Raw genomic sequence first — 13,963 nt, forward strand, 5'->3', positions numbered from 1 at the left:
CTAAGAAACTGATAGAAGCAACAGCAATTTTGTCAAAATAGATAACAACATGGAAAATTTAACCTTATGGAAAAACTCTTTATTCAAAGCAGGCATTTTGACAAACAGCCTTTTATTTTGCAAAAGGTAATGAAGAGTACCCAAAATGAAATAAAGAGCATTGCCCCTTGTCTCTGAGACCTCAGCACACAACCTGCCAAAGCTCCAAAATGTAGATTTCCCTCCCACAAACATCCAGTGACACGGAGACAGCACTAGGCTTCCTGTCCAATGCACACATTCACAAACCTCGTGATAAATGTGAAATAGAAGGCTTGCAAACACAGTGTTACCATAATTCTTCATGCTTCTGCAGTTCCTCAGACCTAGGCTCGTGCTAGATTCAGATCAGCAGCCAGCAGATCTGTAAATGCCTCCTAGGGAAGGGTTTCCCAAGCCAAGATCAGAATCAATTTCACTTCACAGCTTTTACCTGAAAACCATACTATGTTACAACATAATAAACATCCAGCCAGGAGTCCATAAATATATAAGTAATCAGCATTGGTTTTGTTTCAGGCAGCCTGACAATTTACAGCTGTGTGCTTAATGAAGCACAGGTTCTCCAGGCAGCCAAAAGCTCAGCAGAACACAAGAGGGGTGTTTTCCCTGTCCACATTCCAAGAAGAGATTCCCAAACTCCTGTCACTGACCACTCTGTTCTAACCATGCATGTACCAGCGGCCTCAAGGGAAGGAACCAGTCCCAGTTGGACCCCACTAGTTGAGGCACAGAAAGTGACCAGCAAGGATGCTTTAACCTCACATTCCTTACAAAGAGAACATCTGCAGAGTGCCTGAAGACATGCAGGTGCCAAAATGGCTCCATTCAGCACACAAAGTGTATTCGTACTACAAACAATTCCTGCACAAAAGTGCAAGTTCAGTTGGAAAGTGCCACTGCTCCTTTTGCACACTGAGAAGGCAGCAGCCACACAGCACAGCACATTTTGCCTGCAGTTACCCCTTGGACAGGGACTGTCTCCTTTCTCTGAGGCCACTGGTAAATACAGACCTACTCCTCCAACATCTTCCTCATCTCATCAGAAGTTTGCTGCCTACATACTTTGAAAACATGATTATGTTTTATACAGGTTGAGTTTAGACTCCAAGGCCCATCCATGCCATTGCTTACCAGGCATAGAAAGCAGGAAGCATTATTCTCTGGTACAGACTCCATTGGCATACTAGAAGATAAATCAAACAAAAAAAAATTAGCTGGATAAATTTCTTAAATTATAGTTAAAATTATTTGCAAGCAAAGCTAATATACTTGATCTTCAGCTTAAAAGCTTTGCCTAGCAGTTAACACTCAGACCTGAAGTGTGGATGTGCTCCCTGTCACCTCAAAGCCAGTGACTCTACCACTTTTCACCAACCAGGGATTAGATATCTATCTTTCACATTGCTCTAGCGAAGCCTTCAGGAAACTCTCATCATGAGCAGTGGCACATAAACACAAACATCCCACCCTTCATCAGCCAGCAGCAGTTGTTCTTGCAAGCAATTACTCTTTCACTTCATTTAATAATCTGCCAAGTCTTCTGCAGAGACCTCAGCTCACTGTTCTGCACCATTATTGGCTTGTGACTGCAGAGATTCCAGACTCACTGGAGCACAAGCTTATGTAAAGCTGGGCAGACACAGAGAACAAACAAAAGCAGACTGGACACAATATCAGCAGATTCTCAAAACCATAATACCCAATTACATAATTAATTCTCTCATTCAATCCAGTTCTTCTGCCACCTCAGCAAGCTATCTGTCTAGTTACAAGCTTATCTTCATTGCTACATTAACTGCCCCAAAACCCATTTCACTAGATGCCATATAAAAAATCCTCAATTGGTAGAGAAGTCACACTTCAAAATACAACATCCATCAAAACACCTACAACAACACATTGTTCTCTTGCAAATCCCTTAATATTACTCAATACTGAAGGCAAATTAAAAAAAGCATGATGGGTCTTATGTTAAGGCAAAGAGAGGAGAAATTACTCATCTAAAACTTCCATAACGGCTGCTGCAAATCAGCCACACGAGGATGTAGCAATTAAAAGTACAAGATTTGAGTGCATGTAAATAGATTTGCTGGGTATCGAGCTAAATGGTAAAATGAAACACTGTGTATGGAAAACAATCCTTCAGAAAAAAATTACTCTTCATTATTGTAAACTTGATGATTTGAAAATCTAGAACACTTCAGATATAGATTTGCAAACTCTATTTGTCAAGTGAGTGCATCTTATTCCCTTCAGCAAGTTGTCCTGATTTTCTGCAAAATTCAAAAATCCTTCTAAGGGGAGGTTAAGTTGAAAGTTCTCTATATAAAAATATCTCCCTTCACATTCTTTTCTCGTATTTCTCAGCCCTGAATTTATAAAAGTAATTCCACAACACATTCGCTGAAACTCCTAATATAAATACAGCAAATCTCACAGTCTGTAATGAGTGTTACATGAAACATGAGCAGGGACTGTGCTATCTGTGAGCCACCACTGCCCTCATCTGGGAGAAGGCTGAATCTCCCTTTCTACCAGGACAGATTTTAATTTTCCACATGATTGTTTGTTTCATTAGTTTTGGTACTACAGATCTGAGAATACATGCTGTCATTTACATTTTCCTTCAAGTTTAAGTGTCCTCTCTCAACGAAGGGATTCCTTTCAGATCCCCTAGCAAGACAAGGAGAAAAACCTGCTAGTACACCTGGACAAACAAACAAATCAAATCACCAAACCAAGAAAACCACAGCATTTGCTTCCACACGAGTGGTAACAAGTGATTTCAGTGCTGAATCCATCTACATACAAATGCAAACACCAAATATGCAGTGCAAACAAATGAAAAGCTGAAAACAACTGGGATTCAGATCAAATAGAAAGAGGTAACAACAAAAATAGTGACAATGGGAATAACTTAAACACTCTCCACTGTTATTCATAAAGGCATAACTACTCAAGGGTGGGTGAAAAAACAACCTAAAGGGGGCAGAAGGACAAGAACTGCTATTGAACTGCTATTGACTTCCAAAAAAGGCAAGGAAATGGAGTCATGATTAAAAATTTGATTAACCATAATTTAAACCAAATTTATGTACCACCAACAATAAGGAGACAGATCAGTTTAAAGGAGCAGAAGGACTCACACAGCCTTGACCCAGTATGACACAGAAACAGAAAAAACCCAGATAACCAACCAACATTATTTTGCTCTCCTCTTAAGTAAATCATAGCCCTACTAAAATAATTCAGCATTTTAAACAATAATTTTGGCTGTTAACATTAATAGCAAAAAAACCTATTTGAATCGCCTCTATTCCACAAGACATACATTCATAAAGAGCATTCTGTGCCATTTAAGTTGATTTTTAAGCACTCCCTCCAGAAGCTGTGGTCAGGATAATATTTTTAAGGAAAATATTTAGTTAGCTGTTTAGTCTAAATCAATCCCTAGCAGTATCATTAAATATTTGCCTATTTATGCCTTCAATGCACTACTCATTTGGCCCTTTCCACAAAAAAAAAAAAAGCTAAGTCATCCCTTCTCAGACTGGAAGCCCAGTCCCTAAAACTGGCAGCAAATTCTGAGGCTCACAAGCTGAATTTTAACTGTTCAGTAATCAGTGCTGGTTTCTGCAGAAATTACTTGTCTCAGCTGTTTCAGATCTTGCAGTGGGAGGGTGACACAAGCAGAAGTCAGTGAGGCTGCTCACAAGCATTTCTTTATTTAAGCAAGAAGGAATGCGTTCCATGTTTTCAGCAAACAGCTTTGGCCAGCTGTGAGCAGGTTGCAGGGCACTTGGTCTCACTACAGGATTACTGAGTACTCCCAGCACTGTCTGAGCCTCCACAAAGTGGTATCAGAGACCAGTGACTAAAAACTTGGAACTCTATATACCATAGTTTAAGAAAACTATAAAAATAGTAGAGGCCCGTACAGGTCAGAGGGAAGGTGAGAGCAGCACTGAGGGGACTGCAGCATCTCTTTCAATTACCAAATTTCACAGCACCTTTCTCACCCATATATTAAAAACTAAAAAATAGACTTTTTTCATCCTCCTCTGGGACCTGCTTTTCAAATGTGCAGCACCAGACAAGCAGCACAACAGGGCTCATGTTTCCCTCAGAGACAACACTGTCACTCCAGCTACATTTGTCTGACATTTTACATTCACACATTAGGAGACAATGACTATTTCTGGACTGCAAAATACTATCTGAAGGACAGATAGATTATATACCCTGCATTCTAAAGTGGCAGGTTGCTATGGTTTCTCCCTGCAAGAACAAAATTCACTTCGTTAGGTTATCTGAAGATCTCCACTAAAACCAAAAGGGGCCATCAGGGAAGCAGCCTGTCCTTTAATCACAGCTCTGCCTTCCTGAACACCAGTCCATTTTTCTTCTGAAACAGCTTTTAAAAAGAAGAATGTAGTTCTGCACATGAACTGAAATATCCTGATACTCCATATTCTGAGATGAGCTCTACCACAGGGTTGGCACAACAACATGGATCCTGACTGAGTGGAGACTGCTGTACTGAAAACCTATGGTTTAGAAAAAGATATTTAACTCTTGGTTGTTTAAATTACTACCTGAACTACTTAACTCATTAGGTAAATCACATTAGGAATTAGCAGAACCTCTTTTCTTGAAAATAAAACACAGATAACAGGACAAAATATTTATTCATTAAAAAGACACAAACCCAGCCGAGGCAAACTCCCATGACCAGGTATCACCCTGCTTCTGGAGACTGTGGCAGGAGTAACATATTCAAGTTACTTTTTTTCCCCCAACAATCCTTTCTGTGTGTTTTTGCCTATCTCCATCTCCTATGTGATCCATCAAACAAAAATTACTTGCCCATGCCATGTCTTTGGGCTCTTCAGCCAAGCACAGTGCCAAAGACTCCTGGTAGTGCTTTTAGAAAACTGTTTTCAACCATTCAGAACTCCTGAGCCCTCAATTAGTGTTTCAAGTTGCATTCCTTTGGGATTTATTAAAAATTTGACTTTCTAAAATAGAAATAAAAACTTACAAGTGCAAGTGATTGACTTAATTTTTGATTGACAAAAAAGACAAACTGTGTATTTCCATCATGCCAAGTCTCAGCTTAGAGGGCTCACCAACTGTTATTCCAGAGTAGTCAGGAACAATGAGCCCATTATCAGTAAGCCTAAAGCAACTGTGCAGCACCCACACAACCATTGGAAACATTCAATCCATAAGCAAAAAAAATTAAAATATTGAAACATGAAGCATGACTTTGTACTGTCTTGTAATGACTCAAATATTTCTAGCAGTTCTCTCTGAAGGGAACTGACACTTTCCCCAGGCTGCTCCTCCCAGCGTGATTAACAAAAACACACACACTTTTGCAGGCCTATTAATCACCACAAGTGCCCAGTCTCAGCTTTCCCTGTCTGTTCAACAAATTATTCTTTGTTCCAAATCCAGCTGACATGACTCTTCCTAAAAAAGCACCACTGAATCTTCTCACAGTGGGAGAAAATACCTGGCTAAAAATTATCGGTGGAGAAGATGTAACCATGACTGCTGCTAGATTTTAAGTTTACCCTGCAGATCCATGATTTCATACCCCATTCACACCCTCTTCTTCTAGGGCAGCTAACTACACACCAGTCATATTCATAATGCTTGCTGATGCTCTTAACAAGAGCTGGGGGAAAGGAGTGTGAAACAGAAAAGGATTTTCCTGAATGGTGTCAACAGAAACACCATGTCAATATGGTGGCACGTCTGGCCAAGCAGGAGAGCAGGCCAGCCACAGTCCTCCCTGGACCCTGAACTTACTGAGGCTCCTGGATCCTCGGGTGCATGGGTGTGTGAGAAATGACTAAATGACTGGTCACTTTTAAAATTTCAAAGATTTATTAAATCTTAACAAAAAATACAACAGAAGGATTAAATACGGAAAAATTACAGCACTGGGAGCCCCTGTGACTCTCAGCCACGTGCTTGTCTTCGAAACAGATGCTCTGCCTTTTATACCACTAGCCCCTCCTAAAGTCTTGTCAGTTGACTTCTTCCTTGCTGTCCAGTGGTGGAGATCACTTTCTTACACCTTGATTTGGGGTCAGGTGTTACTGCAGTAGAGAGCCAACCCTCCCCAAATGCCCCAACCACCAAGGCCATCCCATGGTAACAGTGTAAGGGGGAGGACATATTACAGTAACATTGCTATACATCTACAAAACTTCCCTTAACATACATATCATGTTCACCCCACAATTGTGAGAGTCAGCCATCTCATTACTCATCTATAAAAGGTAGAAATCTCAGGTGAGCCAGTGCACATATTTACACCCTGCAGGTGCTGACTGTGGCAGTGAAGATTAAACAAATAAATTTCTGAAAGACATCTGACACGGGTTAAGCAGAAAAGAGGTGAAGATACCACTCCTGCAACTATCCACTCTGCTTCTGTAGCAGGCTCCCCACCCAGCCCTGCAGCACTGCCAGCACTCCCGTGCTTGGCACAGGCACTGGGAGCAATGGGTGCCCTCAGCTACCAGACCAATCCACAAGAAATGTGTGTGTCCTTGTCTCAGGCATGACACCCACTGAAGAGGCAGAACAGACATCTAGGAGAGAAGAGGTGGCATCTTTGCTTTCCAGTCTGAATCTTCCATCTCATCTCTGCCCTCTCTTGAAGCAGCCTGGAGAGCAGATGGAGTATGTGCACTCACTGCAGCCACTCCAGTGAGAAGTCTGACAGCTCACAGCAAGACACTTCTCAAGCTGTGGCCCAAGTGGCTACAGTAGCCCCACAAAGGTGTTTTGGGCTTCTGTTTGCCAAATGCCTAAGCCCAAAGAACATTTGAAAACCATAACTTGTATTTGATCAACATGAACTGCTTTTCCATGCTGTCACCTCAGTCCAGAATCCTTACTGAAAGAACAAAAAGCAGTGTTGATGATTTTGCCTGCTGTCAGTGGCTTCAAACCAGATCCATGGCCCACTGCTTTTTACAGCACTCCCTTAGTCTATTTTTAAGAGCAGTTTGAGAAATAAAAGCTATTTAAAACAAGCAGCATGAAAAGAAGTATCATTTGCTTCACATGATTATTATGTGCATAGTAACGACAGGAAGAATACTGCAAATGTTTTCCAACTCTTAAAAAAAAAAAAAAAGAAGAACACTTCCTTTGCAATATGTAATTTTGAATTTTAATTTAGATAACTCAGACTATTTACTGGCAACATAAATATCCATATTCATGACATGTGATTTGCTATAATCTTTATTTCTGATGTGCTGCATCTGTGAATACTTGAAGTACTTGAGTTTGCTTTCATGGGCAATTATATGGGAATGTCATCCAATAGCAACAGATTGATTTACAGTTTAGACTTCGTAGCACCAAAAGACAATTCATTTTCTCTCAGATGGGCTGTGGCATGAGACCTGGGATTGATGCTTCAATTCTCATTTTTTTAACAAATTACTTTTTCTTGTCCAATAGACATGCAAATCAAGGGCATTATAATGAAGGTCAAACCAGTGCCTTTTCAATGCATTCTCTCAGTGCATCTCAGTGGTTTGCAAAGGTCAGAGGAAGGAAGGGAAATGGACAGCAAGTAGAAACTTAGATTTCTTTTAAGTGTTTTGGAGGGGAAAGAGGCACAGGTACGGTATTTGGTCATTTCACCTTCACACCCAAGGACTCCCTCATTCTGACTTCCACTGAGCCTTCCAGAAATCCAAGCTCTTGCTATGAAAAACACATTTTTATTAAAAAACTTCTCCATCTCTAACTACATTTCCTTCCAGTCCTGCCTGCTGGAAGTTATTCTGAAGTAGAAAAGTACTTCCAATAAAACAAATTTCAATTAATTTCAACAGGCGATGGGAAGAATTAAACAAACCCACAATAAATCCGCAGTAAGTACAACAGGAGAAAGTAGTATGAATATCACTTTTGATGCATATATTGTCAGAGGGGCTGGAAAGTGTTTAAGACATGAACCCTTTAATGCCTTGTACCGGAGAGGTTTCATTCATGCTGGAGGTAAAAGCAGTAAAGCACTGAACCCCACTGGCCTTCAGCCCTGGGGGAGAGCACCTGCCCTGGGCTGGAAACCCAGCCAGGAGCCACCCCAGGGCTGAGAAGCCATTTATGCTTTAAGAGCCATTTGTACTGATGCCTTATCAAGGCTGGCCTAGAACAGAGGCTAGACAGACTTAAAGAGTGAAGCAGGTATTTATTAAAAGGCCTCAGTGGATCCACCTTGAGCAACACAAGAGCCCAGCCAGGACTACACCCAAGATGAACCAAAGTGGCCACAAAAATATGGATGACTGGTCACAAGATCTCTCACTTTTATAAGTTCTGGTCCATTTGCACATTGGAGTTAATTGTGCCATTACAGCTTTAAGTTATGAAGTCCCATCCTCCTTGTTTTTTTCTTTGTTGTTTGGCCATGTTGTTGTCCATGCTCTTGGGCCTGAAATCTGGGTGGCTGTCCTTAGTCCCAAGGTAGAGAAAGAATTGTTTTGTCTCCCTACTCTGCGAAGAATGCTTACCAACACTTAAAATGAAGCTCAGAACTACACACTAAAGCAGCACAGAACATGAAAAATACAAAAGTTAAAACCTAAGAGTTTTAACTCTAAGTTAATAACAGGCCTGGGTGCGCACTCGGGGAGCTCCAAGCGCCCCAATGAGCGGGACTATCAGAGCGGTCGGGCCGGGCTGGGCCGAGCCGGGCCGGTCCCTCGATGGCCGGGACACACCGGGCCGGTCCCTCAATGGCTAGGCCAGGCCGATCCCTCAGCGGCCGGGACACACCGGGGCCGGTCCCTCAATGGCCAGGGCAGGCCGATCCCTCAGCGGCCGGGCCACACCGGGGCCGGTCCCTCAATGGCCAGGGCAGGCCGATCCCTCAGCGGCCGGGACACACCGGGGCCGGTCCCTCCCCGTCTAGGGGCGATAGGAGTGCGGGCACCCTCCCCCTTCAGGCGCGGGAGGGGGCGGGGCCAGCTGGCGGGGGCGGGGCCTGGCGCGGCGGGACCGCCAGAGGGCGCCACTGCGCGGGCGGGGGGCGGCTCGCGGGCTGGGGGTGAGCGCCGGTGCCGCGGGGCCGGACAGAGCCCGGCCCGACCGCCGGCCCCAACCGCCCGGCCCTGCTGTGGACACTCCAGCCCCGCTCCGGACACTCCAGCCCCGCTCCGGACACTCCAGCCCGTCCGGCCCTTCCCCTCCCGGGCAGGGAGCGGGGCCGCACCGACAAGGTAAGGGCGCGCGGCCGGCTCCCGTCCCGCTGGCTGCGCGTTTGGTGTCTCCGTGCCCTGTCCGTCCCGTCCCCTCCGTGAGGTGGGCGTTGTCCCTCCGTCCCTCTGTCCCTCCATCCCCCGGCGGAGCGCGCAGGTCGCCCGTCCGCCGGCAGAGCCCCGCGGCAGCGAGGCAGGCCCGGGCATGTCCCTGGAGGTGCGGCCGGCGCGGCCCCGCCGTGCCCCTCACACCCCCGGGCTGCGGGCGCCCCGGGGCGCTCCGAGCGTGTGCCCGGCCTGCCGCACCTCGGCCGCAGAGTTTGTGCGGGTTTGGTGAGTTTGCCGCGTTCCAGCTGTTTGACCGGCCGCGCTGTTTCTCGCCGCAGATGATCGATACCCCGGCGAGCGGCGGCGCTCGGGACCCGGCGCTGGAGCTGCCCGCGATGCTGGAGCAGGAGCTGCGGGCCCAGCCCCGCGCCGCCGGGCTCCGGCTGCTCGAGGCTGCCCACGACAATGGGCTGCGAATGACAGCACGGCTGCGAGACTTCGAGGTGAAGGATCTCCTCAGCTTGACTCAGTTCTTTGGCTTCCACACCGAGACGTTCTCGCTAGCCGTGAATTTCTTGGATAGATTCTTGTCAAAAATGAAGGTAAGGCTTTTTAAAGGATAAGCTCTCAGCCTAGTTCCTATTCGAAACTGGAATGTCTTGGGTTTAGATAAAGGTTAGGCTCCTTCCAGAGATTTATGATTGTGCAGAGCTAAAAAATTGTGTTTTCCGTTCAGATTTTGGTATTGTTAAGAAAGGTTTCCTCTGGAAAAGGAAAAACTAAACATGTCGATGGGCTGGGAAACAGGACCTATCAATTTACCCTGTGTATATGAAGATGCTGTTGAACACCTAAAATCTGGTCAGACATCAGTTAGCACTGCACTCTCCCGTGCAGATGTGACATGCTGACCTGAGTTGTTTTAAATTGTCTAACAAGACAGGATTACCATTGTACAATTTGGACAAGGACAAAAGCTTGTTTTGCTTGTGTGTTCAAACAGAAATGAGAAAGCTAGATTGAATGGATGGGAAAATGATGATTTCAAAGACTTGTGAATCCAGATTAGGCAGTAAAAATCAGGGAATAAAATAAGGGAATAAAATTAGACCATTTATATATACATGTACATATATATGTTTGTATACATAGTTAAAATAAAGTTGTAATCCCCCAATATTTTACTAGCACTCACCATGTAGAACACTTTATGTCCTAAAACCTTCCTATTAGGCTATTTTAGAACTTTATTAGCAAGTCAGTTCTACCTCAATCAAAATTGCTCTGCAATCTTTGCTTTTTAGAAGAATGAGATGCAATTTACAGTGCATAACTGTTTATTTGTTCAGTTAAATAAAGATAGTAATGTACAGTAAAAGATTTAGTTTTCAGTCTCCAAAACAAAACAACTCCTCATCCCTCATAATTTTTTGATGAAATAGATTGGTGCCTACAGTTTGATACTTACATGTTGTAATAACTGATCAGAGGCCTTCTTCTCTAAAAATAATTTACTTTTCTTTAGGTACAGCCTAAACACTTGGGCTGTGTTGGACTCAGCTGCTTCTACTTGGCTGTGAAGGCATCAGAAGAAGAGAGGAATGTGCCCTTGGCCACTGATTTAATCCGAATCAGCCAGTATAGATTCACTGTTTCTGATATGATGAGGATGGAGAAAATCATACTGGAGAAATTGGGTTGGAAAATCAAAGCTATAACTGCCTTCCAATTTCTACAGCTCTATCATTCATTCATTCATGAGAATTTAAGCTGTGAAAGGTACAATAACTAATGCTGATTTTGCTATAATTGCCTAAGACCAGAAAATGTAGAATGTAGAACAATAAGCAGGGAAATTGCTTGAGTAATTGGCTTTTCTATACTTTAAAAATTCCACCAACTTTTCCCCCTACTCGTAATTGTCATAAATGTGAGCATCTGTGGTTTAATACTATTGTAATTTTAAGTATTGTTTGCATGAATGGAGTATTGCTCTCTGAGCTGAAAACTAAACTTGATCAATAGTGATGGTATAATAAATCTCTGCTTATGCTGCAGTGAAGTATTGCCTCATTGTAAAGATTGCAAAATCTGGTTTAAAAAGATTCCTTTTACTAGTAAGCACTGAAATTCCTTGTTAAGCCTGCTTTGGTAATGCAACTCTTCCCCAGTGTAACACAAGATTTATTTTTGGCATTGAGGCTGCCAAAACTGAACACCTGTTTGAATGTAACCCCAGAAGTTCTGAGACAAATGAGGCCTTTGTTTAGATAATGAACATTCTTGCTGCTTCTCTGAGTTCCCAGAGTGATGTTGCCTTGATCAATCTTGCATTCCTCTAGATTCACTCATCTGTTCTTGTTACAGGAGAAAATACCTTAATTTTGAGAGACTTGAGACCCAGCTTAAGGCCTGTTACTGCAGAATCATGTTTTCTAAAGCTAAGGTAAAGATCTTGAAAGTTCAGAGAAAATTAAACTGCTGAAACTCAGCAGTTTAATTTAGCAGTGTGTAAAAAGCAGTGTGTAAAAACATCTTCTCTCTCTCCAGCCTTCTGTCTTGGCACTGTCTATTTTGGCACTAGAGATAGAAGAACAAAAACTGCTGGAGTTGACAGAGCCATTGGAATTTCTACAGTTACATTCCAAGGTATGTGCAGATAAAATTTCAGGGGAGGGTGGAAGCAAAGTGCATGGAAAGGTCTACACGGTGGGGAAGGAACAGGTGCATTGGCATATTGGTTTCTTTTGTGGCTTTCTTGTGATGTTTTATTGGGTTTTTTTCATTTGGCCTGGAATATTTGGCTGCCTATCTTGTTGAAGAAGCTGAAAGTACATGTACACAGTAAAGATTTAGCTAGTTGTTAACATAGGACATTCTGTCTTGTTATGTAGATAAGCAACAGAGAATTGACCTTCTGGAAGGAGCTAGTGTTGAAGTGCCTTAGAGAATATTCCTCAAGCAAGTGTTCCAAACCAAATGTGCAGAAATTAAAATGGATTGTGTCTGGACGTACAGCTCGGCAGCTTAAACACAGCTACTACAGAATAGCACACCTTCCTACCATTCCAGAGACCACCTCATAACAGGTAAGGCTTTGTAAAATCTGTAAAATCAACTACTGATAATGTCGAAGTAAAATTAGCTGTTAACTACCTCCAGGGTCTTACAGGTTACCTCCTGGAATCATGGAATAGAAGTGTAGTTGCCTGTTCTCATGTTCATGCTTAAACCATGCTGTACCTAAAGAAGTGATAACCTAATCAATGTATGAACACTGGAGAAAGAACTGATTTGTGTTGTGGTAACAGAGATGTTCTACAGACATTGGGACCACACTCACACTAAAATGTGAAGTAAAGCTTGGAAAAGGGGAGAAAAACCTTTGCCTTGCTCTTATCCAAAAAGAAAACCAGCCTGTTAGAAGGAGTTTCTTGTAATTGTTCATTTAAGCCACTTATAACCGTTTTATACAGTTTTACTTGTAGAACTGCTTAGTGAAGGCTAAAATCTGTAATTCAGTTATTCCTGTTACTGTTGTTTTACTCTGTAAAATGGTAAACTTGTTACCTAGACTTTACTTCCAGAGGCTACACATTTTTCTCTAACAGCCATCTTGCTGGTTTGCTATATTAAGATCTCATGCTTTGTTTGGCTCTTGTAGAAAGCACTTCTGTTGACTGGTTTGTTTGCGGTTTTTTACAGGAGTACAATAAAATTGGAAGATCATCCTGTGATCTTGTCAACAGGCACACAGATATCTGAGAAACAGTCTGAACCATGATCTTAATAATGAAGAGCTCAACTCATGGAAAGAACATGTAACACTTCAGACTAAAGATCCTTCTAGCAAATACCAGTTCTTTTCATGATGAATTCAGTATGTGGTGTCAGTTTTCTTTCTTACTTGGTAGACTGTTCACTAGTCAGTGGAATAACACAATCCCAATGCAAGGGATTTTAACACCTTAGAGTTTGTAGAGCAGTTTGTGTAATCTAACCTCAGTTTACAGTAACTGCAGGTGCTGAATTAGGTATTAATTTTTAAAACCTGGTTCACTTTCTGAGGATTATGCAATACTAGGAAAATCTGATGTGCAGTAGTGCAGTGCTGCAGTGTGTTAAGAAAAGAAAGACTAATCCAACTCAATCTTGATGACAACAGCAAATGCCTGCCAGCTCACCTGGTGTGCTGTTTGGGCAGTACCTTGTGTCCACGTGTTCCTGCCAGGATGGGCACTGGCCTCCTACCAGACACATTAAACAGCAGCCTGTGATACCCACTGAATGTGTCAGGTAGGTAGAGCAGGAGAAAAGAGGAACTTTACTGTGTTCCTTTAGGAAAGACAGTCACTAGCACAGCATCAGTAATTGCAGTATTTGGTAAGAGCTGTAGTTTGCTGATGCCACTCTCATTGAGTGTAAAACTTGGTGATACCTGATGAAGGACTAAGGCAAAGAACTGGGTCACATGTAACCCTGTCATGCCCTAAATCTGACATTAGTTTTCCAGAGTTTTGCTGTACTAGAGGTAAATGCTGATACTGAACAGGCACATTGTTACAGGTACAGTAGGAGCAGGGCTAGTTCCGCCCCCCCCCCCCCCCCCCCCCGTGGCCTCTGTGTAGGAGTAA

At 43.1% G+C, this 13,963-nt stretch overlaps 1 protein-coding gene across 1 annotated transcript; it reads left to right on the top strand.

Moving 5' to 3' along the window:
* The first annotated feature begins 9,238 nt into the window (after window positions 1-9,238).
* Window positions 9,239-13,205, top strand: CCNG1 (cyclin G1). The gene is made up of 7 exons (XM_054287853.1): window positions 9,239-9,302; window positions 9,668-9,931; window positions 10,855-11,108; window positions 11,697-11,775; window positions 11,880-11,978; window positions 12,224-12,418; window positions 13,035-13,205. Exons 2-6 carry the CDS (start codon window positions 9,668-9,670, stop codon window positions 12,413-12,415), a joined length of 888 nt encoding a protein of 295 aa, XP_054143828.1. The 5' UTR covers window positions 9,239-9,302; the 3' UTR covers window positions 12,416-12,418; window positions 13,035-13,205.
* Window positions 13,206-13,963: the final 758 nt, after the last annotated feature.

This window comes from Melozone crissalis, unplaced genomic scaffold (genome assembly GCF_028551555.1).
Source record: "Melozone crissalis strain CALT ecotype California unplaced genomic scaffold, PUWL_Pcris_2 ptg000061l_1, whole genome shotgun sequence".
Lineage (NCBI taxonomy): Eukaryota > Metazoa > Chordata > Aves > Passeriformes > Passerellidae > Melozone > Melozone crissalis.